The following is a 26165-nucleotide window of genomic DNA, read 5'->3' as shown; positions in this document are numbered from 1 at the left end:
TATTATTATTTTCCAGTTTGATCAGGCAGAGAGAAAGAAAGAGAGAGAGAGAGAGAAAGTGAGAAAGCAAGCCACCAGGTTCAGAACTTGAACCATGGTTGGCCATGTGGGAGTCCAGCGCCCTTAACCACCACGCCCCCTGCTGGCTCCAGTCCCCAATTACTTTTAAATTTTTAATTAATTTTTTTTTTTTTTTTCTTGAGGATGCATGAACTTGCCACAGAAAGACAGAGGCAAAGTAAGACATCACCCACCAAGAGGGAGAGCCTCACTGCAATCCCTTCCCCGTTCCAGGATTTGGGGAAAGTATGCACATGCACCTGGTGCCAATTTTTTTTGCTACAGGGGCATGTGCTTGCCAGAAAGAGAGACAGAAAGTAAGAAATCACCCCCCAGGGGGGATGGCCACACCGCAATCCCTTCTCTTCTATTCTCCTCTCTGGATCTTGGGTATGCACCCACACGGGCCTGGCGTTAAGTTTAAGCCACCGGGTCTGGGACTCAAACCATGGTCGACTACATGGGAATCCAGGACATAGCCATTATGCTAACTGCTGGTCTCCCCCATCTGCTTCTTAACAAGGTCTGGTGGACGCAGTCACATCTGCGGGGTGCCAACACCTGGCCCCTTCTCTGTTCACAGGTCGGGAGACCCACAAACCTGGACTGAGGAGCTACCCAGAGGTCCCAGCAACCGCCGGGGTCCGAGCAGCCAAAGGACACCACAGGAGCGAGCTCCCCTGGAGGTGGCAGCCTGGGTCCATGACCCTCATCGGCCAGAAATCTCGAGGCCCCCAGAGCCGTGGGGCCAAGTGCTGCACTTAGAAGACGGAGGTGAGCACAGAAAACCCAGTGTTGGACACGGTCCTTCCTGCCCCACCACCAGGGGGTGCAGCTCGGCCTGAGTCCTGGGTGCTGGCTGAGGGGTGCCACCCCCAGTCCCCACCCGCCCGCGCTGGGGGTCAGGGCAGCTGCTGGAAGACCAGTGCCGCCTCCATCTCTTCTCATCTCACCAGGATCCTACAGGGTGAACCCCACGGACCCACTCCACAGAGGGGAAACCGAGGCCCAGAGAACCCACAGCTCACCTGGGGCACGCACGAGGGAGCAGCCGCGCTCGTAACCACCCGGCCACCCGGGTCCTGCATCTGGGCCCGTCCGACTCACCTTCCCCTCCCCGAGGGAGATGAATCCCAAGGGACACTCGGGTGCTCCCAGAGCTCAGAAGTGACCACGGCAGGGTCCAAAGTGGGGCAAGGGAGACAAGGCGAGGTCTGTAGGGACCCCACTTGACCGGGAAGCCCACCCGGGCGACGACAGCACCTCCGCCCCGTTCCAGGACATGCACGGGCTGGGCTGAGCTGTCTGCTGGCCCCCGGCCTGCGGGCTGGTCACACGTCACACACCATCACCCCCACACTGTCACAGCTCAGATATCCCACTTCATTTATTACCAAAATATCACAGAGTTCCAGTCATGGGTGACATACAGCATGTAACACGGGCCTGACGCCGTGGGAAGGGCGGTGTCTGGACAGGTGGACTCGTTTGGAATCGTTAAGTAAACACCCCACACCCTTATCACTCACTCCGGACTTCAAAAATACGCTTTGGAGAGCTCTGGAAACTGAATTAAAATGTCTACACAGCTATGAACAATTGTTTAATAAAACTTTTTTCATGTTTCCATTACATGTAAATATATCAATTTGGCATCTCTATAAAAACTCTGAAAATGGTGCAAAAGTCTCATCCTCTTTGAGAAAGCCATTGACAAAAAATATTCACACGTCACTAAAATTTTGAAAAAATGGTCTTCTTTCAAAGCTTCTTTATTCATCTGAAATCTTCTGGGTTTATCAAAATCTAGGTTTGCTTTTTCCTTCTAAAACACTAAAGAACATTGATTCACAAGGATTAAGGAGGAAAAAAAAAGCGATGGGGAGATGGAAAACGGATAAGGTTTTTTTTTTCTTCTGAAAATCATAAAAAAAAAAAAAAAAAAGCTAGTTACATAAGCATCCTCCAAAGAACACAAGGGGATTCACTTTATTGTTGACTTTTGGACAGCAGTGTCAGACTTTATTGAAAACAAACCCATGTGAAAACAAAGTTAAAATGAAAAATGGTACCTGAAAAATAAATTATTTTATATAAAACAAATCGATAACTTAAAACACACTAATATACAAAACGTCCAAAACGTCTAGCCGTCTACTGTACAACGTGGGACTTGGTGGGAAGAGCCTCCCCCCACCCCCACCAGAGCTGGTCACTGTCAACGGAACATCACATGGTAAAAAAGAGGTGGCCCAGACCCACGGGAAAAGCCTTCTTTCCTGGTGCAAAGAAAATGCAGTCCTCTCAAAGTCTCCCTTAGCCTAACGTCAGGTCCTTATGGTGGCTCACAAGTTTCTTTAAAAAACAAAAAACCCCAACTTTTTAAATGGCCAAGAGAAAATGGAACTGTCACTGGAGGGTGGTGGAAAAAGTAGGCAACCATCGCTAGCGTTTAGGGGAAACTGACCAGGTTTGGAAACGTGACCCCTGTCTGGGATGGAGGCCGATTCTGCAGCGATCGGAACTCGACACAGAAAAGAAAGCACTTGTGACTGAATTCAGGGCTGTCTTGGGAAATCTGGGGACAGGATCCCGGGGAGCCTCTGCTAAGGAGCTGCCTGCCTCAGGTCCAGTAGGCGAGGCTGGGCCGGGGAGGAGGGGGAGAGTTACACTGGAGGGATGGGGCAGAGGCTGCTGCCACTTAGTTTTGATTTTCTTTCATCCAACACAGGGAGGCTGTGAAAAGCACACAGAGATCATCAAACTGGGCTGAAGTCCGATAGGAAATGGACGACCGAGGGATGTCCACTCTGACTCCCAGGTCCGAGGCCGGACGCGAGGCGAGTTGCGCCTTTTCAACAACCTCTAGGAAGTGACCCCCATGTGGAGGCGACCATGGGGAGGGACTGCCACTGCCTGCATTTCTGACCCAGCAGGGACCCTGGCTGCCAGCTTGCTCCCTGGCGCAGGCTTCCCAAACTCACACCAAGTGCAGACTCTCGGAGGTTAAGGCAGCTGCCCTTGGTGACGGACTCGCCTCCCACGTGGGGGAGAAGGCAGAGCCCACCCCGCACCATCTGCACACAGGCCCGAGGACACCCGGCTTTCAGATACTCACGCAAGATGGTGGCCAGGGCCTAAGCACCCCGGAGGGGATCGCGGTCACAGAACTGCGACTTGAGGCACAGGCAGAGCCAAGGCGGAACGGCTGATTTAACTAGAATCGGGTTGGCAGAGCGGTCGGCTTAGGGTTTAACTACCGGGGGGAGGTTACACGGGCCGAAAGAGAATGCAATCGAAACCTCTTTGGTGTTTACCAAATTTCTGAGAAACTAACATTATCTACTCTTTCTTTTCATCAAAATTCCCAAGTAAAAGGAGAGCATTCATTGTGCTAAATACAAGTATGATTAATCTATAATATAAAAGTTTGAAAGAAATGGTTTCTTTGGGGCTGCGACCTTTAAGAACGGGGACCTTCCTTTTGCAGGCAAGCCTGGACAAGACGGAATGAACTTTTACAGCCACAAGGCCTGCATCTTGAAGCCCGGTGGGAGTGAGAACTGCTTCTCAGGAGCAATGTTTTAAAAGCTAAATCCTTCCGCGCACTTGCAAATAAAAAACTCCCAGGGATGCACTGGGGTTCTGTTAGAAGGCCGCTCGAACACTACAGACCGCGGAAGATGCAAATCATACTAAACCGAGAAACTTCGGGGACTTTGAAAGGTGCGTCCGCTCCCCGTCCCCTTCTCGTCTGTCCTGGCAACAGCACGATAAACATGGTTCGGATCAGAGGGAGGGGAGGGAAGAGGTTGGGGTGCAGGTCACGAAGCACACCATGTTCACAGTTTAAGTCAAGAGAACTGTCTACGGTTGCCAGGAATGTGTGGAAGCGATTTCTGGAATGGGGGTCCCCCCTGCGCTCAGAAGGGGCTGCCCCGGGTGCCCCGGGGAACTGGAAAGGTGCACTCTCCCAGGGAAGCATCTAGTCCCCGGGAGGGAGAATGCTCTCTGGGGTGACAGAGCAGGGATCCTCTTTGTGTCAGGCTTCGTTTCTGGGCTCCAGGAGGATGCCTTTCCAGCTGGCTTTTACTGAGGATCTGTGACTTCTGCCAGAGGGAGCACCTGGCCAGCTTTTACCAGGCAAGGCCAGGGTCTTGTAGACAGCCCCTCCAGTGTAGGGGGCGGGGGTGGATGGCGGCAGGGACGGGCTGCCTCAAACTGTCCACGGGCTTCTCGAAACACTGATCTGCTCTGGAGACGGCTGTACCTATCGCCCCATTTTCCACTTGAATAAATAAATAGATAAATAAATAAATAAATAGACAGATAGAGAGAGAAATAATGCCGTCATTCTACATCAACGACCAAGACCCAGCCTATGTTAACGTGTGCAGCCTCAGGTCAGGGTTGAAAGCTGCTGGTACTAAGTCACCCTGACCTGGACTTCCTCTGTCCACTTCAAGTTACTGATAAAAACCCTTGGGAGTGTGGCGGGGGGCCGGCCTACTTCCCACGCCTTCTGTGGGGGTCCTGCTTATCGCCTCCCGGGTTCGAAATCGCGTCTGTGACTTCGTGTCCCTGCGGCACAGACTCGGGACATGCTTTTCCTTGAGGCAAGTACTTGTTTCTTAAGGTCTCAGGCATCCTCCCTGAATGCTTGGCCACCTGTACCTTACCTAGCCAAAAAGAAAGAAAAGGTAAAATAAAAAACAAAACAAAACTCGAGCAAAACAAAATCAAATTTAATGGTCTTAAATGCAAAAGTAAAAACAAACAAAAAACACAAAAAAGCAAAAGAAAATTAACAGAAACAGAACAACCCAAAATGTCAAGGCAAGTTATGAAGAGAACTTTGAGGGTTAATCTTTAAAACTACAAATCAAAGATATTTTTTTTGTTTTGTTTTGTTAATAGATAACTGGCAAGAAGTAAGTATTTTTCTGCTGAGTGTTCATACGAAAGCGAAATACCAAAACAAAATCTGACTAAAATAGAAAAACGAAAATGAAAACAAAACAAAAACAAAAAGAAAACAAAAAACAGAAACAAAGAAACTCTAGCGCTCACAAGAAGGGATGCGAGAAATACAATGCTCAAATGTTTATGTGTTATTAAAAAATAGAGCTATCGTTTGCATTCAAGCTGTGTTAAACGCTCTCGGACACTGGCGGGTGAGGGGCGCCAGTATCCGACAGGTGGGCACCGAGCGTGCGACGTGTGGGCAGGAACTCGGAGAGCAGGGTAGCATGCCTGGAACCTGCATCTGACTCTGGAATATATGGAGTTTCCCTGAAACTCTTTGGTCCGTTCCCTTGGGTGCCTGGGCTTACGTAACACACCTGCGTCCTTCTCTGGAGGGCCTGGCCTGGGGCCAGGCGTGCAGCCCCCCTCCCCGGCGGTGGCCCCCATCGGAGGGGCCCATGGCCGCTCCTGGGACCACTCGGCAGAGCCTGGGACTGCATAAGCAGGAGGTGGCCGTAGGACCTGCTCGGGAAAGCAATTTCCTATCAACCGACGCGTGGATCACTTAAACTGTCGAAGCGGTTGAGAAAGCACACGCTTGGCATCTGTCTAACCTCTTTAGATTCCAACTAACACTAACGGATCATATATATGTGGTTTGTTTTTTTTTCTTATCCAGTTGTGGCGACACCGAATGGAACGAGTGTTAGACAGTCTTAGAAGTTAAAGCATGCTTCAGTTTCACCACCATCCAGAGGGACTGGTTAGTCAATGCAGTCTACTTTAGGTTTCTGTTTAATATATATTTTAAAGGAAATAACTTAAGAAACTTAAAATTGGTCTAACAGTGTGGGATCTCAAACATTTGAACATGTCGGTTGCATCCCAGAGTATAAAAACCTGCTCACTCCGCATTTAGACTAAGACAAAACACTTGTGAACATTGGCGCAAAATGAGTTGTACGCTAACAAAAAAATCTCAACTTCTTCACTCTGAATTATCTATTCCGTACAAAAAAAGCATGAGCGAGTTATTTGTGGGACTTGTTGGTTTTGAAGGAAACCTGTAAGATTTTGTCCCCCAGGCGGTAGCCGTTCAGACTTGCTATGGCCATGGCGGCTTCTTCGTAGTTTGTCATCGTCACAAAACCAAACCCTTTGCACTTGTTGGTGTTGAAGTCGCGGATCACTTTCACGTTGGTGACGGCGCCAAAGGGCCCGAACATCTGCCAGAGGATGCCCTCGTCGGCGTCTTGGCCGAGGTTGTAGATGAAGATGCACCAGCCCGAAGAGGAGTTTCCCGGGACACTGACACCGGATAGCCCGCTCATGTGGTCGACGCCCATCGGGGAGAACCTGGCGGACAGAGCACAGCCTTCGGGTCAAGGTGGGCGCAGGTGACGTTAGGCGCGGACGGCTGAGCGCGTGGGGTGGGAACGCGGGGACTCCGGCCATCCCTACTCCGCCTAGCAGTGACCACCGCTGCCGGGGATAGTCAGGACGACTTTTCTTCCCTTGTTTTGGCCATAGGGCACATGCACTTGCGGACAGAGACAGAGAGAGGTAAAGTGAGAAATCACCCCCAGGACGGATGGCCACGCTGCAACCCCTTCTCTGCCGTTCTCTTGGCAGGTGGCGCACACACACGCGCGTGCCTGGCGTGGTCATGTGGCGCACATACACACGTGTGCCTGGCATGGCTCGCAAGCTGGCAAGTCCAGGGCCTTAGCCACTGTGCCACCTGCCGGTCCCTTTCTTTTTTAATTGAGGGGGTTGATATGGTAGTGGAGGGGGTGGGGGTGCCTGCTCTGCAGGGATTTGCTCCCAGTGTGTTCAGTGGCCTCCAACCGGGACTGGCCAGGCCCTCATCCCTTCCCCACCGTGTGTGATGGTCGGAGGGTCCTGTTTAGAGCCTCCTGTACCGACAGAGGCTGCTGCCCCAGCCTGCATCCCAGCCTGCATCCCAGGTTAAAAGCACCATGTAGCTGCCATTCTGTCCTCTGATCTCCATGGACAAACTTTCCTCAGGAGACCAGCGATGGCATAATAGTTACGTTGCTGGGCTCCCATGTAATCAACAGCAGTTCGAGTCCTGGACCAGGCGGCTTCAAACTTATGCCAGGTATGTGTGTGTGCATGCCCAAAATCCAGAGAGGAGAAGGGAGGAGAGTTTATGGCATGGCCATTCCCCCTGGGGGTGATTTCTCACTTTCTGTCTGTCTCTCCAGCACATGCATGTGCCCTATAGAAAAATCTCTCTTAAAAACAAAACAACAAAAAAAACAACCGGGGCCAGGAGGTGGCGGCGTGATGGTTAACGGTGCTGAATTCCCACACGGCCGACCACAGTTCAAGTCCCAGACCTGGCAGCTTGCTTTCTTACTTCTCCCCAACCCTCTTGCTCTCTCACTCTGTCCCTCTCTGCTCAAATCAAAATAAATAAAGTTAAATAATTCTTAAAAAAAAAACCTTCCTTCACACTGTGTACAGGTATGTGGATATACATACGAGTGTGTGCAGGCCAAATGGTTCTTTAAAGACTTTATTTAACTTTATTTCGTTATTTTAATTTGACCAGAGAGAGACAGAGAGAGAGAAAGTGAGAAAGCAAGCTGCTAGGTCTGGGTTTCGAACCATAGAGAGCCATGTGGGAGTCCAGTGCCCTTAACCACTATGCCACCTGCCAGTGCCGAGAGGTTCCTTTCTTCTTTCCTCATTTCCCCCTCATCTCGACCCTCCCTTTCAGTAGGTTCACAGCTGGCAGGTCTGGTCAGAGTGCACCCCAGGAGGGGCTGCTGCAGGGTGCAGGGGGAGTCCTCCCCACAGTCCCAGGCCACCTTCTGTTACTGCCTCGGAACATCCCACAAGGGTCAGGGGCCAAACAGCTGACCAGGAGATGGGAGTGGGCCTGGGGCGGACACTAGCCCATGGGAATACACAGAGAACCATGTAGAAGTGGCAAGAGGGACTAAGGCAGCCGATACAGCTGTTGGTGTGGCCACGCTGCCCTCCAGGTGTTCGCAACCAAGAGAGTAACAGGGTCGGGCTCAATTAAGACCGTCTGAGTGTGATGCAGCATCTATGAAGCCACGGGATCCACCAGAGAAACACTGCCTGTTCCTAAGTAAAACTGGGCTTTGAGCTACGGAACCTGGCGGCCTAGGCAGGGACCCCACAGGCCCAAGTGGGGGCCGTCAAGGGCCATTAAAGATTTCTCCTTGGGACCAGCAGTTGGCGTAATGGCTATGTTGCTGGACTCCCATGTAGTCAACCATAGTTGGAGTCCTGGACCTGGTGGCTTAAACTCACGCCAGGCGCATGTGTGTGTGTGCCCAAGATCCCGAGAGGAGAATGGAGAAGGGACTGCGGTGTGGCCATCCCCCCTGGGGGGTGATTTCTCACTTTCTATCTTCCTGTCTCTGTCTTTCTGGCGAGCACACGCGCCCTATAGCAAAAACCTCTCCAAACAAAAACAAAAACGTATTTGCCCTCTTGACAGGCATGTGAGCAGTGACCAGACCTCAGGGCTTATCTTCAATACAGGTTTGGAGGAGTCAAGACTCAACTTTGGCCCTGGTTTTAAAAGGGCAAGGGTCAAGGCCAACAGAAGGCGTTGGACTCCCACATGGCTGATCGTGGTTCAAGTCTTGAACCCAGTGGCTTGAAACTCACGCCAGGCGCATGTGTGTGTGTGCCCAAGATCCCGAGAGGAGAATGGAGAAGGGACTGCGGTGTGGCCATCCCCCCTGGGGGGTGATTTCTCACTTTCTCTCTCTCCTTTTTCTCTGTCTCTCCAGCGAGTACATGCACCGTATAGCAAAAATCTCTCAAAAAAAGGGGGAGGGTCAAGGGTCATCTTACATAGTCTGTCACACTGTCACAGGACGTCTGAGTTGGTGGCTTTTGAGGGGACCCGAGGCCATCTAGGATGATGGTGAAAGAGGGACGAGAAGACACCCAGGGATTGGCGGGACACTACAGAAAGTTGCCTTAATCCTTAGTTCCCCTATGGCGGCTACAGAGAGGAAAGTGAACGAGGACCCATGGCTTACCTACATTTTAGGCAGCTGCCAAGTCCGCACGGAGTGAGATTCACCACCTGACTCTCCCTCTTATTTAGGCAGCTGCCAAGCCCACACGGAGTGAGATTCACCACCTGACTCTCCCTCTTATTTAGGCAGCTGCCAAGCCCACACGGAGTGAGATTCACCACCTGACTCTCCCTCTTATTTAGGCAGCTGCCAAGCCCACACGGAGTGAGATTCACCACCTGACTCTCCCTCTTATTTACTATTCCTGGCCACTGGTTTTGCTGCTGCTGCTCAGACCTCGTTACGCGGCTCCTGACAACAAGTCACCCCACTCCCCGTTCTTTTATCCTGAAGGTACCAAGAGAGAAGGACCCTTCGTTCCAGGGTTCTTGGACGTGAGGCGCTGAGCAGACGGTCTGTGCCTCGCCCCTGCAGGCTGAGCCTTCCTGCTGGTAGTGAGGTTTCCCTCTCCCTCCCACCTCCTTCTCCACCTCTGTCCCCACCACCCTGGTTCCTCCACTCATGCCCCCCTTTTGAAAAAGAATGATTTATTTTAATCTGACTTATTCATTCATTTATTTTAATTTGACCAGAGAAGACGGAGAGAGAGAGGGAAAGTATAAAAGCAAGCCACCAGGTCCAGGACTCGAACCATGGTCATCCATGTGGGAGGGTCCAGCATCTTAACCACCACGCCTCATGCTGGTCCCTGCATTCCCCCTTTATATCCTAGTCCTCATTACTACCACAGCCCCCCCCCCCCGGCATTCCCTGGACCCCCAGGGTTACCGAGTGACTCAAGGGATGCCACCATCCACATGCCCGGCCAGTAGCAGTGCTGTATGCTCAGACCAGCTCGCTTCGTCCACAGAAGCTCCTCTGGCCTCTGTCTCTGAACGAGAACACCAAGGCGGGCAGGCCAGCTGTGGGGTCAGAGTTGAGCCGAGAACCTCGGATAACTCAGCTGTGCAAACCACCCCCGTCAGGGCGGCACCTGGGGGAAGCGAGTGGGGTCCACCCAACCTTGCGCCTTACAAGGAAGATGGGACAACACAAAGCCACGGAGGACACCCTCAGCACCCGCAAGATAAGCCCTCGCTGCTTCTCGGTTCTGAACACACGAAAACACCACAGAAAGGCCCCCACACTGGGCTCCCCAAATGCCCGGTGGCCCGTCCAAGCTACCAGCTCCGATCGTGTCTTTCCCACTTAGTCCCGGCAACCAGAACCACTCTCAGTGTGGAAAGACTGAGGACACAGGCCACTCTCCCCGGGGCAGGAGTTCTGACACCCGCGGCACATGACACTCAGGTACAGAGAACGCCACAGGCTGGCCCAGCAGTCCAGCGGATGGGCCCTAGGAGTGCGGAGCTGGACCCAGAGGGCCAGACACAGTTCATGTCCCAGCTCTGACGGCTTGTGCATGTGCCCATCTCAGCAGGACAGAGAGACGGAGGACGGGGGACTGCAGCATGACCACATCCCACCGGAAGGGGTGCTTTCTCTCTCTGGCGAGCGTATGTGTCCTCTGGCAATTATGAGAAGACCCCACAGGAGGTGTGAGGAAGGCCTGCGCCAGGGCTGCTGACCACACGATGCACCTGAACGGAGGACAGCTCACACACCCAGGGTGGCACCTGCCCCAGGCCCACCTCGCGCCCTCAGAACCCTGCTGCAGCGTTAGACCCTCTCCCACGAGCCAGTGGGGACTGGTGCGGTTTCTTTGATCCCAGTGGGAGATGGCGCCCGACCATGGTAAACGCTTCTGTGCAAGTGCCTTTCTCACCAGACAGAGACAGAGACAGAGACGGAGAGGGAAGAGAGTCACTCCTGGGGGGTATCCACACTGCAGTCCCTTCCCGTCTACTCTCCGCTCAGGAGCCTGGGCACTCACGCACACGCGCCCGGCACAATTTCCTCCCTTCCTTTCTTTTCTTAAATTTGCTCTAGGGTGCTTAGCCTCACTGGAGAGAGTGGGGGACAGTGAGAAGGCGCCCCTGGAGGGGAGGACCACGCTGCAATCCCCTCCCCTCCACTGTCCTCTCAGGACTTTGGGCACACATGCACATGCGCCTGCTGGGATTTTCAAACTGCCACCTGGTCCAGGACTCGAACTGTGTGGTCGGCCCCGTAGGGTCAGCTGCCTTAACCACCATGCCACTGGCTGGCCCCAGGTACCCTTTGGATGGGGGTGAGAGCATGATGCGAGCTCTGACGGTCAGCCTAGCAACGCCGTGTCCATCTGGGCAGGCACTTACACTCCCTGCACGGCTGGCCCAGCGCAGGCCCGGCGCCCCTGCTCGGCACCCACCTGAATCGCTGTGCCTGGTGGTGGACGGGGCCTCCGAACCGTCTGGCCGGCGAGTGGTAGAGCTGCGAGAGGAGCGCCATGTTTTTGTTCTGGTTGGGATTGGCTGCGAACTTCACTGTAATGGGCTCGGAGGAACCTGGGGGTTTATGACCATTGAAACTGGTAATTGCCTCTTCTGCTTCCGACCGTTTGTCAAACCGGATAAACGCAACCCCTCTGGACAAACCTTTTTAACAAACCAACAAAAACGGAGTTAGGGGGAAAAAAAAACGTAAGGATTCTTAAAACTGAAAAGCAAAAGTCAAGTCAAGTCTACTGCAGTTCAAACTGGATGCTTGGTTAATGAAATAAACATAAATTAAATCTAAATGTGAAAACGAGTGAACAGAAATACAACGACTAACAAAAGATTAAGGTTTCCGACTTTCTGGATAACTCTATAGTCTCGGAGCCAGAAGGTATTCGGTCCAGGCACCCCAGACACCAGACTCTCTTTTTTTAAAGAAAGGGCGCCAGGAGAGATCGCCCTGTCACTGTGTAGCCCACCTGGTGCCCTCCAGTGTGGGTGCTCAGACTTGCTGGGAAGCCGGGTAACAAGGGGTCAGTCAGGGGGGTTCTGGGGCCTCACCCCAGCTGCCACTCTGAATTCAGCCACGAGCAAGGGCATCGGTGGGTCTGGCCACCCAGGAGGGTGGAGCCCTGGGACCACCTTCCTGACAGTCTTCTGCCGCGTCCCCTTCCTCATCTCGCAGACCTCTAAGGTCTCAGGACCTCTGTGAGCTCCATACTGCCCTCAGGACCAACGAGCCCACTTGCCCTCCCCACCGAAAACCGACCAAGCATGCACGGCGGAGCTGAGCCCACTGCGGACTTCCAAACAGGTGAAGGGCCTGGCTGTGGCCCTCTCCATTCCTGGTTCGGTTCCTGCACGGGAAGGCCCAGGGCCCCACAGCATAGCCCCTGGCTGCCTTGGAGGATACCTTGTCTTGCCACCTGGACCGAGAGCCACCCCAGGGCAGGCTGTGGGTCCCCTGCTGGATAGAGCAGCCTGAGACCGATCCTGATTGCTAGGCGCAGCTGAGATGCTGAGCACTGGCGGAGGCTGTCCTCTGGCCCTTCCCGTCCATACTCTGGGGCCCCTCCCTGGAATCTGAGGGACAGGGTGTGGCTGGGTGTGCCTAAGGGGTATGGGGCGCAGGGACACAGAACGACTGGCTCCTCTTGGGGAGAAGAGTGGGGTCAAGAAGGCCAGTGTGTGGGGTATAGCCTGGGCAACCCTCGTGGGTGTGTCCTGGGCATGGAGGCCATGGATGGCCCCAACCCAGCCTCGGCTGAGGCTGCCAGACTAGGGCTGAGCTGGGCCTCTCTCCTGGGCAAGGGCCTCGCAGCACATGGTGGACAACAGGACCCGGCCGACAGCCAGTGTCCCGCAGCAACCCGAGGACTCTTCCTTTCCGACCCTCACGCACTATGGACACCCACTTCCCCAATCACTCCCTGCCCACACAGCGTCTCCACGCTGCCCCTCACAGGCTCCGGACACTTACAGACATTTTATGGACATTTAAAGCTCGCCCAAGCAGAGGCATGAGCACCAGGGTCCTCCTGGAGCTGGCGCAGAACCTGTGACTCCATCAGGAGCTGAGACTGCACACCTGGCCAATGCTGCTTGTACTCACTCTTACATGGGAGGGAGGACTGCTCGGTTATCTTGGAAGTCTCAGCGAAAACCAAACTTTTGGGAGACACGCCTAAGAGCCACAGCTGGCTGGCTCTTACAGAGCCACCTCCAGGGAGATGGCGTGGTGCCACCACTGAAGACCACATGGCTACACGGCGACACTGCACATGAGCGTGTGGCCTCCCTGCCTGTGCAAAACCAGCAGCTGCTGTGGAGGTTAAGGCGCTGGATCCCAGATGGCTGACGGTGGTTCGAGTTCCAAACCTGGTGGCCTGAAAGATTTGCTGGGTGCGTGCGTGTGCCCCCCAAATCCTGAGCTAAGAGTGGAGAAGGGACTGTGGTGCGGCCATTCTCCTGGGAGGGGGTGATCTCTCACTTTCCTTCTGTTTTTTTTTCTGGTAAATGCACACACCAGGTACCAAAACAAGGAAGGAAAAAAAACTGAGAGAGAAGGGGAACAGCGTGTAAGGGAGGAGGGTATAAACACAGAGTGATCTGGTAAGGGTATGGGCTTCCTGAAGACGGCTATGGGTTTTGTTCAGTTTTATTCCTAGTTTTGTTTTGTTTTTAAAGAGATATTTTGCTATAAGGCACATGCACTTGCTGGAGAGACAGAGAGACAGAAGACAAGAAATCACCCCTGGGGCATAGCCATGTGGCAATCCCTTCTCCTCCATTCTCCTCTTGGGATCTTGGGTGTGCATGCACATGCGCCCAGCGTGAGTTTTAAGTCACTGGGTCTGAGACTCGAACCATGGTCGACTACGTGGGAGTGCAGGAACGTAACCGTTACGCCATCTGCTGGTCCCATTCCTCGTGTTTTTTAGAATGAAGAACGGAGATGAAGAAATGAGACCTACTGGTCTCTCAAGGGAGGCTCCTCCAAGCCATGCATTCTGGGGGACCCAGGCCTCAGGGTGCTCTAACCCCGCAGCCAGTGGGCAGCACACACAATCGGTGTGCAAACACGAACACCAACCCTGCGGGATTCGGTGCCCTGGCTGGGCTCTGTGGGCAGGGGCCTTCCTTTCCGGTTTGTCAGCAAATCCCTGCTCCTGCCAGGCAGAATGAAAGGATGCTAAGGCAGAGGTGGCCCAAGGACCCAGTTCCCCAGATGAGGCCACAGGGGCCTGGCAGGGGCCTCCTGGTCCCAGAGCCTAGAGCGTGTGTGGGGTGCATCTCTCTTTGGCTCATTTACGCATGACAGCTTCATGCAAGGCCCCGAGCCCAAGTCCCACAGCGAGACGGCCTAGGAGGGGTTGGCACAGTGGCCGAAACTGTGACAAGGAAGGGTTCGTCACAAACAGCCACCTTGTAGCTCCAGAGCAGTGGGGAGCGGGGACACGGGCGCAGAGGAGCCTGCAGCGTGCGCCTGCCTGCAGGGAAAGCCGCAGTGCGTGGGCCAGCAGTGGCCCTTCTACCCCACCTGCGGGTACCCAAGGGGAGGAGGGGAGGAGGTCTGGAGCACAGCGATGACATTCCCAGATCAAACTGTGAGCGTCTTCCCTAGAAGGCCTGGCCCCCAGCCTAGAGGCAGGCCCTCGCCGCGGCCCAGGCCGCCTGCTATACCTGTGGTCTGGTCCACCAGGACCCGTGAGTTGATGATGCGGCCAAACCGGGAGAACATGTCCTCCACGTCCTTCTGGGTCATGGTCCTCGGGAGCCCGCTGATGTACAGGTTGGCATCTTTGATGACCTCGGAGCTCGGGCGGGCGTACGACACCTGGAAGACAGAGCCACCTTCCAGGACTGGGCAGCTCTGTGGCCCACACTCCAGGGGAGGGAGCTAATTCTCAGCCTGGAAGGCTGACGGTGTGGGAGGGACCCAGCACAGCGGCCTTCCATCCCCGAGGGCTGGCACCTGCAGGGCGCACACAGGCTGCTCACGGCAGGCAGGTCATGCGCTGGCACGGCTGCCTGCCACTTCCTCCCTTGGTCCTGCTGTCCACAGTGAGACACCACTCCTATCTCACCCCAGCAGAGGCGCGAGGGACCGAGCTGCAGACAGCAGGCTGGGGCCTGAGCCCGGTGGCTGGCTCTCCTGCCCGGTCTCTGACGTGCGACACTGAGCCAGAGCCAGAGGCGCAGGTGACACCCTGCCGCCAGCAAGCTCACCAGGGAAGGCCTGCTCGACCAGCCAGCAAGGAGGGGCTCTGAGGACATGTGGTCGCTCCACGGCTTTGGTCAGGGGTGGGTGCACAATGCAGTGCTGACCCGAGAAAAAGAGGCCGCCACCATGGCCCTCAGCTGCCCTGCCCCCTCCTCCGAAGTGCCCGAGTGGCCTGTTCATCAGCCCCAAGGGACACCCCACTGGAGTTCCTGCCAGAGGGAGAACCCCCAACCATTTGCTGTCCAACTTTACCAAGAGACCCAGACAGCTGGAAGACAACGCCTCCAGCACCCGGCCCTCTGCCCTGACTCTGGCTGCTCGCTAATGCCCCAGGGCTAGGCTGGCCAGCAGGGAACTGGCTGCCTCCCCAGGACACCGCCCCAGCCCTCTGAAGATGGCTTGGCCTGTGCTGCACTTGGGGACAAAGTGACCCCACCCCGGCCCTGGGGACCAGAGGCTCTTCCCCGTGTGTGTGTGTGTGTGTGTGTGTGTGTGTGTGTACGCGTGCACACCTGCCATCCCAGTGACTCCAAAGATGGAGGCAGGAAGGGTGAGCTGAAGGCTGGCCTGGAGAGACCTGGCCTGAACAAGGCCTGGGCATGGCGGTGCACACCTGCAGTTCCAGCTGGGAGGCTGGAGCAGGAGGATCGCAAGCAGGGAGACCCTGTCTAAAAATGGCTAAGTTAGGAAAAAAGAAAAAAAAGAAAAGAAAAAAGAGCAACGGCTGAGTCACGTCAGTGCCCTGGTGCTCAGTCTGGTGCCAGGGAAAGCCCCAGGACACCGGCTGCAGGCCTCGGCCTCCACCCTGGCCTGCCCGACCACCCCTCCCCACCCCACGACCTCTGGGAGCGACTTCACACTGGAACACCAGCTTTCTCAGCCTTAGACGGGCAGTGGGGAGGACAGCAGGGATGCAGCCTGGACGCGCTGGCTTGCCGGGCACCTTCGTACAGCTGTTACACTGCGCTCACCCCCCCACCTGGAGGTCCTAATGCTGCCTGGGCCGCTGTTACAGGGAAGGATGGATGGAGACCCCAGCCCGAATCTGTCAGAGTCCTGGGAACGCTCCTCCCCTGGGGGAGGACAGGCCTCCTAGCTCTTGGCCGTGCCCAGGGCCACACCATCAGGGCCAGAGAGGATGAAAAAGCCGAGGAAGGGTAAAGGCACACTGAGGCTGGCTCATGGGCTGGCACCAAATCCCCGGGAAGGACCCTGCACACATGGGTAGATGCACGCTTCAGCCTGGGGATGGCCTGCAGCTCCCAGAATTTGCCAGCCACTGGGTCTCCTCCAGAGAGTCTGCCCTCGCCTTGTGCCCCAGTCACAAGAAGCACCCCTCAGCTGCCGCACCAGCCTGGGCTGTTAAGCCCCGTGACTCCGCCCTCGCCAGTTCCTCCCCCTCCTCTAGATCCCAACTCTGACTTTCTCAGGGGACCTGCCCTGGCACCACCTTCAGTCGGCTGGAGTCCATATTATAGCTGGTCCAGGGTCCCATGACAACAGTCGGGGGGTTGGCATCTGTCTGCCATGCTGGGCTCTCTGCGGGCAGGCCATGGGCCACAGAACCCCTCCTAGGCAGAGGGCCTGGCCCCTGGGTTGTACCTGCTCCACTTGGCCTATACCCCAGGCTCCTGGAGAGCAGTTGGTAAAACCCCCGGAATGCCCGTCCTTGTTACCCATGAGTCCTGAGATGACTCAGGATGGGGCTTGTCAATGTGATCAGACGATCGGGGCTTTAAGCTGGGGGCCGGGCAGAAGACGGGTTCAACCACGTGGCCAGTGGTTCAATCAGCGCTGCGTAGTAATGAGACCCCAGCAAAACCCTGGCCTCCAAACTGCGCAGCTCCCTGCTGGTGAGCACATCCCTGTGCAGAGTGAGGCGCCCCAACTCCCTGGGGTGAGGACGCAGGAAACCTGTGTGTGGGAACCCCCAGGTTTCCCCGATATTAGCTCCTCACAAGCAGCCCCCAACTTGTACCTATATTAAGACTGCCTGGAAGTACAAGTTCTGGGGGTCTTCGCAGTCAGTTACTGAACCCGAATGGGTCATGGGCACCCCCAAATTTGTAGCCAGCTGGTCTGAAGTGCAGGACACCCGGGGTCAGCTGAGCTGTCCTTGGCGGACTCATGGGGTGGGGGCATGCAAGCTGGATGCAGCTTTCCAGCACTGGCAGGGAGGGGGGAAGGAGTGCTGAGTGGGGCGCCCTGGAGGACACAGGACCCTGGCCGAGGGCAGCTGCTAAGCGAGCCAGGCCCTGCCGCCTCAGGGGCGCTGCAGGGAGAAACGATGGCTGAGGGCTGGCACGTCTGCGAGGGACTGGCCTGCTTCTGCAGAACTAGGACAGTGGCGGGGGTGGCCTGCTTCTGCAGAACTAGGACTGTGGCGGGGAGCCACGGGGAGCCAGATGGCGGCTCCAGGCAGGGCTGCCAGAGGTAAGGACCCGGCTGGGCTGCGGGAGGGGCCCGGCTTTGGCCTCGTTGGTCTTTCCTGCCAACACCAACCCCCAAGGAGGGAGAAGGACCACAGGCCCAGGTGGGAAGTGTGGCCTTGAGTACAGAGGACGGCAGGATTAGCTGCCAGAGCTAGGGTCCCTGCTCGGGGGAACACCAGGGCGCATGTTTGCTTCTCCACCCTCCCTGGTGGAGGGAGCCCCCAGGAGCCTCCAGGAACAGGGACACACAAGGCACGCCCTGCCCACAGGAAGCCTCCGGAACACCGGTCCGTCCACACCAGCTGCACGAGGCGGGCTTGAGACACGAGTGGATGAGTGAGCGCTTCTTAGCGTCATCATGGTCGGGGGAGGGGGGTTCGGCCACTGAGCAGCCAAGACCACAGGGCGGAATGCGTTCAGCCCCGGCTGGATCTGACTCCCCTGGTGGTGGGCTGGGGAGGCCCAGTGTGGCCCTGGGAGCCTGCACCTCCCAGCTCCCTGGGAGGTGCAGCCATGGTGCAGGGTTATGCGGACCAGAGGGGGCGGACATCCTGTGTGCGGGGTGTGGGAAGCAGCAGATCCAAAGCTCAGACAGGACAAGCCCATCCAAATGGCTCAGGGGAGAGAAGATTCTGGCAGGGAGTGAGCTGACCGGCAGGCCTGCAGGCTTCGGGCTGATGAAGCCTCACCCAGCAGCGGGGACAGGGACTGCCAGGAGGAGGCTGAGGAAAGGCCCAGGACTACAGGGAGACAGGGCGCATGGCCATGTCTGCAAGTGGGTGCTGCCCTCTGGGGGCTGGAGACCACTGCGTGGGGCCAGGAAGGAGCTGGGGCTCTGGGCGCAGAGGACCACAGCAGAAATGGGGGAACAGCCATGACAGCAAGCTTGGGCAGAAAGGCAGAGGCCCAGAGGAGCTGCTGACTCATCCCCGGAAGATATCACAGGCCGGCCCGAGGTGCTGTCCCCAGCTCACTGCACGCTAGCTCCTTCAGTCATTGTCCCCAAGGAGCTTTCCCACACAACCTGCCCCTGCCTCCTGGGCGTCCCTGCTCCTTGTGTGCACCCCCGAGCCTGCTTCGTGAGGGCTGTCTGCATCGCTGCCGGGCGTGCAGCAGGTGCTCAATGAACACATGCCCCAGGACCGTCCAATGAGGTGGTGGGGAAGGTTCGTGACTGGCTGTGAGGAGGCAAGATGGGGGCACTGGGTGGGAAGTGGGTGCCGGCACAGGTGCCACCAGCCAGGAGCTATGCAGGCTGCACACAGGCCACAAGGCTGTTCCCGCACCAACATTCCCTGGGGACCCCTGGGCCTGGTGGGGCTGACCTCACAGCTCTTCAGTGGGGGAAGGAGGCTGCGAGCCACCAGGGAGACCCGGGACGCTCACCACCAAGCTCCCAGCTGACAGGAGGGCCCCCCAGACCCCGGCCCTAGAGGGAGGGAGGGTGGCAGCCAGATCCCTGTACCTTGATGGTCTTTGACTGGAGCCTCAGGCCGTTGAGCGTGTTCACTGCTCTCTCCGCGTCCTTTGCAGTCACGTAGTTCACAAAGCCGTAGCCCAGGCTGTGTCCTGTGGGGAACGGGGGACACGGTAAACAGACTGCCAGTTGGCGAGTGAGCGAGTTGGAGGGAGGGCGCAGCAGCACTGGGCTGACTGGCTCTGAGCTGTCAGAGAACTGACGGAGAAAACCCACCAGAATGTGGGACCAGCAGGTGGTGTAATGGCTACGTCACTGAACTCTCATGTAGTTGACCATGGTTCGAGTCCTAGACCCGGTGGCTTAAACTCACGCCAGGCACGTATGCGTGCGTGCCCAAGATCCCGAGAGGAGAATGGAGAAGGGATTGCTAAGTGGCCATCCCCTCTGGGGGGTGATTTCTCATTTTCCGTCTCTCTGTCTGTCTCTCTCTTTCTGGCGAGTGCATGCGCCCTATAGCAAAAACCTCTCCAAAAACAATGTTTTTACCATAGGGCACGTGAGTTCACTGGAGAGAGACAGAGTGGAAGCTTTGTTTTGAGAAACACCGGGCGAGTGTGTGTCCCAAGTCCCCAAACAGAGAGGGACGGAGAAGAAGGGACTGTGGTGTGAATACGCCCTGTGCGGGTGTTTTCCTCCTTCCTCTCTCTGGCGAGTGCACACGTCACCTGGCACGTTAAAGGAAAAAGAGAGCACCAAGTCATCCCCACAACTGTCCCCAGGGCTCCCTTGGTCCTCTGCCCATTCGGCCAAGACCGACAGCCCCCGAGGCAGCTCTGGCCCTTGTCTTCCCCGTGAGCTCTGCCTGCTTGCCTGCCAAGGGTGCCGAGGAAGTCACATGCCCTCAGGTGACGTCTCCTTCCTGGGTCACTTCCTCCTCCGGCCTCGAGTCCAGGTATTAACTGAGCACCTACTACGTGCAGGCCTGTGCCCAGCGAGGGGGCAGATGCTCGTCATGACAGAGGACAGTCTCTGCCTCGCCTGTGGGCAAGTTGGACAACAGAGCAGGAGAAAACGGGGAACACAGCCCAGAAAACGGGGCCCCAGCAGCCGTGCGATCAGGAGGACTCTCAGTGGAGGGTTATGTGAACAGAGCCCTCAGCACGGGCACGCTCAGCCAGGCAGGACAAGTGAGCATTAGAGGAGGGGACGATTTTGGTGCAGGAAGAGAAGAGGGAGCCGGTGCCCTGCACGAGGCAGGCTGGGGATGGCCTAGAGGAGGTCACCAGGGAGAGGGGGCGGCAGAGCAGGGGCCCCCGGGGAGCCACATGTGAGACGACGGCAGCTGTGGGTCCCACGAGACCATGGACGGTGTGACGGGGGAGTTGACCCCGAGAGGGCAGGCCCCTGACCCACAGGCGAGGCGAGATAGGGACTTCCGCACCCCCCAGCCCAGGCCTGCTCTCTCCCCTGTGGCGGGTGGCGGGTGCCTGCACCTGGAAGTACTTCCCCCAGCACTTGCCCACCCACAGGGGGCCTCAGGACAAGCAGCTCTCCCCAGCCCTGGCTGCTAGAATGGCCCAGGCAGCCTTTAACCCACCCCTGCCAGGCCACACCTCTCAGCAACCATGTGTGAACTTAGGGGGGTGACTGGGGGAGTGGGGCAGCTGGCGGTGGCCTCGGGTTTTCCAACCACAACCACACCCTGGTGTCACGTGAAAGCCCTGAGCCCTGGCCTCCATGCGGGCCAAGGGGAAGCCCTTACCCTCACCCCTTCTGGCCGCAGGGCGGGGTTCTGGGTCTCTGGCTTGCCTGGTATCAGAATCACCCTGCACGAAGGTTAAAATGCAGACAGACTACTGGGCCAGCAGGTGGCACAGTGGATCCCACACAGTCAACTGTTCAAGTCCTAGACCTGGAGGCTTAAATCATGCCAGGAGTGTGTGCATGCATGCCCGAAATCCCGAGAGGAGAAGGAGGAGAAGGGACTGTGGTGTGACCATCCCCAGGAGGGTGAGTTCTCACTTTCTCTCTGTCACTCTTTCTAAAGAGAGCACTCACTCACAATATGGCAAAAAAAAAAAAAAAAAAAAAAAAAAACCCACAATTTTCTACTTAAATAAATAAAGGTAGAGGGCAGGCAGCGGGTGAGGTGGAGGTTAAGGCGCGAGATCTCACACGTCTGGCTGCACAGTTTGAGTCCCAGAGCCAGAGGCTTTTAAATTATACCAGTGCACGTGCACGCATGCGTGCCCAAAATCCTGAGAGGAGAATGGACGAGAAAGGTGGGCTTGCAGGGGGAGGCAGATGCTCGGGGGTTTTGGGAGCCACAGACAGGGTGTGCACCTTGAGGCATGAAGCCTGGGGACAGGGAAGGAGAGGAACGAATGGGCTGGAGAGCAGAAGTGAGTGGCTGGCATGACTGGCCGTCCAAGGTCCCTGTGGGCCATGTGCAGCCGCTGCGGGGACCACGGCTCCGACACAGCGCAGGGCAGCAACAGAGGAAGGCCCGAGCAGCAGGCAGCCCCACAGCAGCGGCCTCGACTCCGCGTCTGTGAACGGAACAGCACAGGGGCCGGGCTGGCTGGCCAGAGACAATCTGAGCCCAGCTCATGGAACACTCCCTCCTCCAGCACCGCTGCCCGCAGCCCCGGCTCAGCACTCAGTGAGTCTTCGCGACATAAGCGAATGTCCGAACACTCCCTCCTCCAGCACCGCTGCCCGCAGCCCCGGCTCAGCACTCGGTGAGTCTTCGCGACATAAGCGAATGTCCGCAAGTGCTCGCCGTCTGACTCCCCGGTCCCCACCATTCACTTGCTCACTCGTCTTTCAGCACACTGACTGCGGCTGCACCCCGCGCAGCAGAGATAAACAGGGCTCCCGCCTCCGAGAACCATACCAACGCCCTGGACAAGAGCACGCCAGCCTCAGCGCAGTGTGGGGACCCCAGAGCAGGGCTGTGCGGCATTGACGGTGCAGGCCCAGCGAAGCCTCAAGCAAACGTGGACTGGAATCTGAAGGGTGCTGGCAGGAGTGACAGGGTCCTGCAGGGCTGACCAGGAGTCTGATTACTGCAGAAGGGAGAACGGTCCGGAGGGAGCACAGGTGACCGTTAAGAGCCCAGGGCAATAGCACAGGCCACAGGTGACGGTGTCCTGGCCTGGGATGTCGGCAGGGAGACGGAGGGAAAGGGGGACCAAGGACCACAGGAGGACCAGACCTGGGATATGAGCCACCAGTCACTCTGCTCTCTGACCAGAGCCGCCAGGTGGACAGTGGTGCCGTCCTCTAAGAAGGGGACCTGGGACACAAGTAGCTTCTGGAGAGTTGAGAACAGTTGGGACACACTGGATTTGAGGTGCTGCGGGGCCTGGAGCTCAGGAGGGCTTTCTGTTAAGAGGAGGAGGCAGTCAACTGGGAGATGGCTATGCTGCGACCGTGAACCCCCTCACCCGAGCACACAGGATAACCAGAGGCCCTAAGAAACACCTGGGCAAGACAGAGCCGTGGGACGGCAGGTGCACGGTTTGTGAAAGTCAGGGAAAAGGGTGCTTCCAGACGGAAGCAGAGACGGGGAACCGGAGGTCTGAATGGGAGGACGAACGCCAGCATTCCATCAGCTTTCCTTTCTACCTTTTTAAAAAGATGTTTGCCATAGGGCACGTGTGCTTGCTGGAGAGACAGAGACAGAGAGAGAAAGTGAGAAATCACCCCCAAGGGGGATGGCCATGTTGCAATCCCTTCTCCTCCACTCTCCTCTTAGGATTTTGGGCATGCACACACATCTACCCAGTGTGATTTTCAGGCCACCATGTTAGGGACTCGAACCACAGTGGCCGTGTGGCGGTTCTTCATAGCCAACCACCGTGCCGCCTGCTGGTCTCTTCCACAAACATGGTCAAGTCCTCTCTAAGGCACCTCTTCTTCTGGAACTGAAACAACTCCTGAGCTACACTTCTGCCTCCTTCGCGGGTTCTCAAAAGCAGCTCTCTCCAGATGGCTCTCACCAGAGCCAGGCGTCCCCATTATCGTCACTCAAACTCCTTTGGCCACCATGCCAGGAGAACAAGGAAGTCGGGCGCCCTGAGAATGTTCGCAAAGTCAGACTCTGACGCTCGGGAACATCAGCGGGGCAGAACATCCTCTCCCACCAGAACAGGGGAGGACAGAGGTCAGACCTGCCAGTCACACGGGAGATTTAATACACCCCCAAGGGGCTGGCAGATGGCGTGGTGGTTAAGGGTGTTGGACTCGCACATGGCCAACTGTGGTTCGAGTCCTGGAACTGGTGGCTTGGTTTCCTACTTTCCATCTCTCTCTTTCTCTCTCACTCACTCACTCTGCCCCTCTCTGGTTAAATTAAAATAAATTAAATTAAATTAAATTAAATAATTCTTTGAGAAAAAACAAACAAACAATCAATAAACCCTAGGGCCAGCTCTGTGGCCTAGTAGCTAAGACAGCCAGATCCCATGTGGCTGACCCTGCAGTTTGAGTCCTGGCCCTAGCTAGAGAAACATGCCAGGCATGCGTGCCCAAAATCCAGATAGGAGGGAGAGGAGAAAGAGGGGCCATGGTGTGACCATGCTCCCTTAGGTGGGGTTTTCTCCCTCTTTCTATTCCTGGTGAGTATGCACTAACAAAATTGAAAACAAACAAAAATAAAAACCCTCTTAACAAGGACTCTTATTCATGATGGTCTAGAATAGGAGACAGTGGCTTCCAGAACCTTCTATCACAGTTCAAGTTTGCAGATTATCTAAAGTCCCTCTCCAGAAGGTGTTTATTAAGTCACAAACTCGCAAAGTGGAAGGAGAGAAGACTTCTAGGGTCAGCGGCTCCATGTGAGGAGCCAGTGGCCTGTGTGGTCAGCGGCCTGTGTGGCCAACGGACAGGCCCTCTGGGAGTCGTCTGGGGTCAGGCTCTTCCACGTTACTGGGAAAATGTCGATTGGTGAAGCGGGACGGCAGGTACGTCGAGTTCCACATACTTCACTCTATGTGCATGTGCTTAGACGCTCCCACCAAAAGTGTTTTAACTCTTCAGTTAGCTTAGGGTACAGGGATTCATGGTTCCAACAATGGCGGCTGGTTCCAACAAGGGCGGGGGGGGGGGGGGGACACGGACAGCCGGAGCCCCTGAAAGGACGGGAGGACATGGATGGGGAAGACGGGGGAAGGGCTGAGAACTCTGCCCAGGCTCTCTGGGTCTCCCCCCCGAGTCCCTGATGCAGCTCTCAGAACAGACCTACCCTGTAAGGAAGACACCAACAGGTCCCAGGCCTCTTGCCTCCTGGTGCCACCACTCCCCACCCCAGAACGAGAGGACAAAGGTCAGTCTTGCTGGTGACAAGGGAAGTGAAAAACCCCTCTCGGCCGGCTCTATGGCCTGGTGGTTAGGCAGCCGGGTGCCAAGTGGCTGACCCTCTGGATCCCCATGTGGATGGAGCGGGGGGGCCCAGAAGCCACACTGAGGGAATGTAAGAGCAGGGCTTCCAGCCACCCTGTCTGTCCCCACAGCTCAGGCTCGGCAGGTGCAGGAGTCCAGGTCGCAGCGGGACAGTAAACAGAGCAGCTGAACAGAACAAAGGGTCGCCCGCAGGCGCTTGGTGTCCTGCTGCGGCCTGACCCGTGCGGGGCCTGGGCAGACCCGCCTGTGCCCGCCCCAGGCAGGGTGCCTGCCAGGATCCCCGCACACGCGGGGCTTGAGCAACCTGAGCAGACCCAGCTGGGGGAGGCTGCTGTCCTATGCCTCTTCCAGTTCTCAGAGGTCTGCTCTGGCATGTCCTCATTTTTCCTCTCCTCTTACCATCTCTTTTCAACATTTTTCAGACGCATGTTCACACGATAGAGAGAGACAGAGAGATGGAGGGGGGGCGAGCACACCCCCAAGGGGCACAGTCACACCGTAATTCCTTCTCCTCCATCTACTCCTGCCGGGCTTTTGGGCATGCATGCACACGCACCCAGCATGTTGCTCAAGCTGCCGGGTCTGGACGTGAACCCAGGGCCAGCCATGTGGGATCCAGCTGCGTGAATCACTGGACACAGAGCTGGCCCACTATCTTTCTGTTTTTTAAGGTTTATTCATGCGTTTATTCCATGAAGAAGTGAGATGCACACACACAGGGAGAGAGAGAGAGAAGACAGACAGCACCCCGATAGGTTCTTGGCCCAATGACCCCCGAGTCAGCCCTAAACGGTGGGCACACACATGCCCAGTGTACTCGAGGAGGTCTCCCGACTGGAACCAGGAATCTCCTCCTGTGGGACTATCTCGCAGAGCATCGGTTTTTGTTCAGAGAGAAATTTTGCTACCGAGTGTGTGCGCTTGCTGGAGAGACAAAGAGACAGAAAGCGAGAAGTCACCCCCCAGCAGGGATGGCCACCGGCAATCCCTTCTCCACTCTAGTCTTAGGATTTGGGGCATGTGCGCACATGTCTGGCATGAGTTTTAAGTCGACTTGAGCCCGGCCGACTACGTGGGAGCCCAGCGACGTAACCTTTACGCATCTGTGCCCTGCCGCCCTGTTGGTTTGCTCTCTTCTCGGTTTACAATGAGTTCTTTCTCCTCTGGGAACCTGTGTCCAGTTTCACGCTAGGACAGTGACAAGACAGAGGTCGCGGTAAAGACGGAACTTCACAACCACTGGTTCAAGGCGGTGGCGCTGCCCTGGGGGCGCTGCCGAGGGCCTCTGCGTTCCCTTACCTGCCACTTTATCCCGGATGAGCTTTGCAGATTCGACCTCACCGATGCTACTGAACAGGCTTCGCAAGTCATCCTGGGACATGTTCTGAGGGAGGTAGTTGACAATTAAATTCGTTCTCCCAATGTCATCCCTGCAGTCTTCGGCCATGTGGTCTTCATAACCATTAGACATTGTATTTTGGAAAGATCTGCAAAGACAAAGAAGTTCAAGGAGATTCGCAACGTCCACGCTGCACTGTCAGGAAAAAGCGGGTGACGGGGTCTGCGCTTGGAAAGCTCCCTCTCCTACAGAAGCAGGGCAACTCACGGCCACGTGAGAAACCGCGCCTGAAGGTTTACAGCAGTCACTCACCCCAGCCGAGGCAACAAGATGCACTTTGTTAGGTAAATGGATACGCCCTGTGTTCACGAGGTACATCCATGAAATAGAGCATTATTATTACTCAGCGC

General features: G+C 56.2%; 1 protein-coding gene and 1 long non-coding RNA gene across 2 annotated transcripts; one reads left to right on the top strand and one right to left on the bottom strand.

Annotated features, from left to right (window-relative positions):
• The first annotated feature begins 525 nt into the window (after positions 1-525).
• On the top strand, positions 526-5437 carry LOC114006464 (uncharacterized). The gene is made up of 2 exons (XR_003548174.1): positions 526-834; positions 1017-5437. It is a non-coding gene; the product is annotated as an uncharacterized LOC114006464 (long non-coding RNA).
• On the bottom strand, positions 5116-25903 carry ELAVL1 (ELAV like RNA binding protein 1). The gene is made up of 5 exons (XM_027768997.1): positions 25716-25903; positions 19056-19159; positions 14618-14771; positions 11368-11593; positions 5116-6381 (listed from the first exon to the last, which is right to left on the bottom strand). The coding sequence occupies exons 1-5, from the start codon at positions 25885-25887 to the stop codon at positions 6057-6059; spliced, it is 981 nt and encodes a 326-aa protein (XP_027624798.1). The 5' UTR covers positions 25888-25903; the 3' UTR covers positions 5116-6056.
• Positions 25904-26165: the final 262 nt, after the last annotated feature.

The sequence above is a fragment of the Tupaia chinensis genome, unplaced genomic scaffold (assembly GCF_000334495.1).
Source record: "Tupaia chinensis unplaced genomic scaffold, TupChi_1.0 Scaffold148210_1, whole genome shotgun sequence".
Taxonomy (NCBI): domain Eukaryota; kingdom Metazoa; phylum Chordata; class Mammalia; order Scandentia; family Tupaiidae; genus Tupaia; species Tupaia belangeri.
This window is presented reverse-complemented; position numbering and strand designations above follow the sequence as displayed.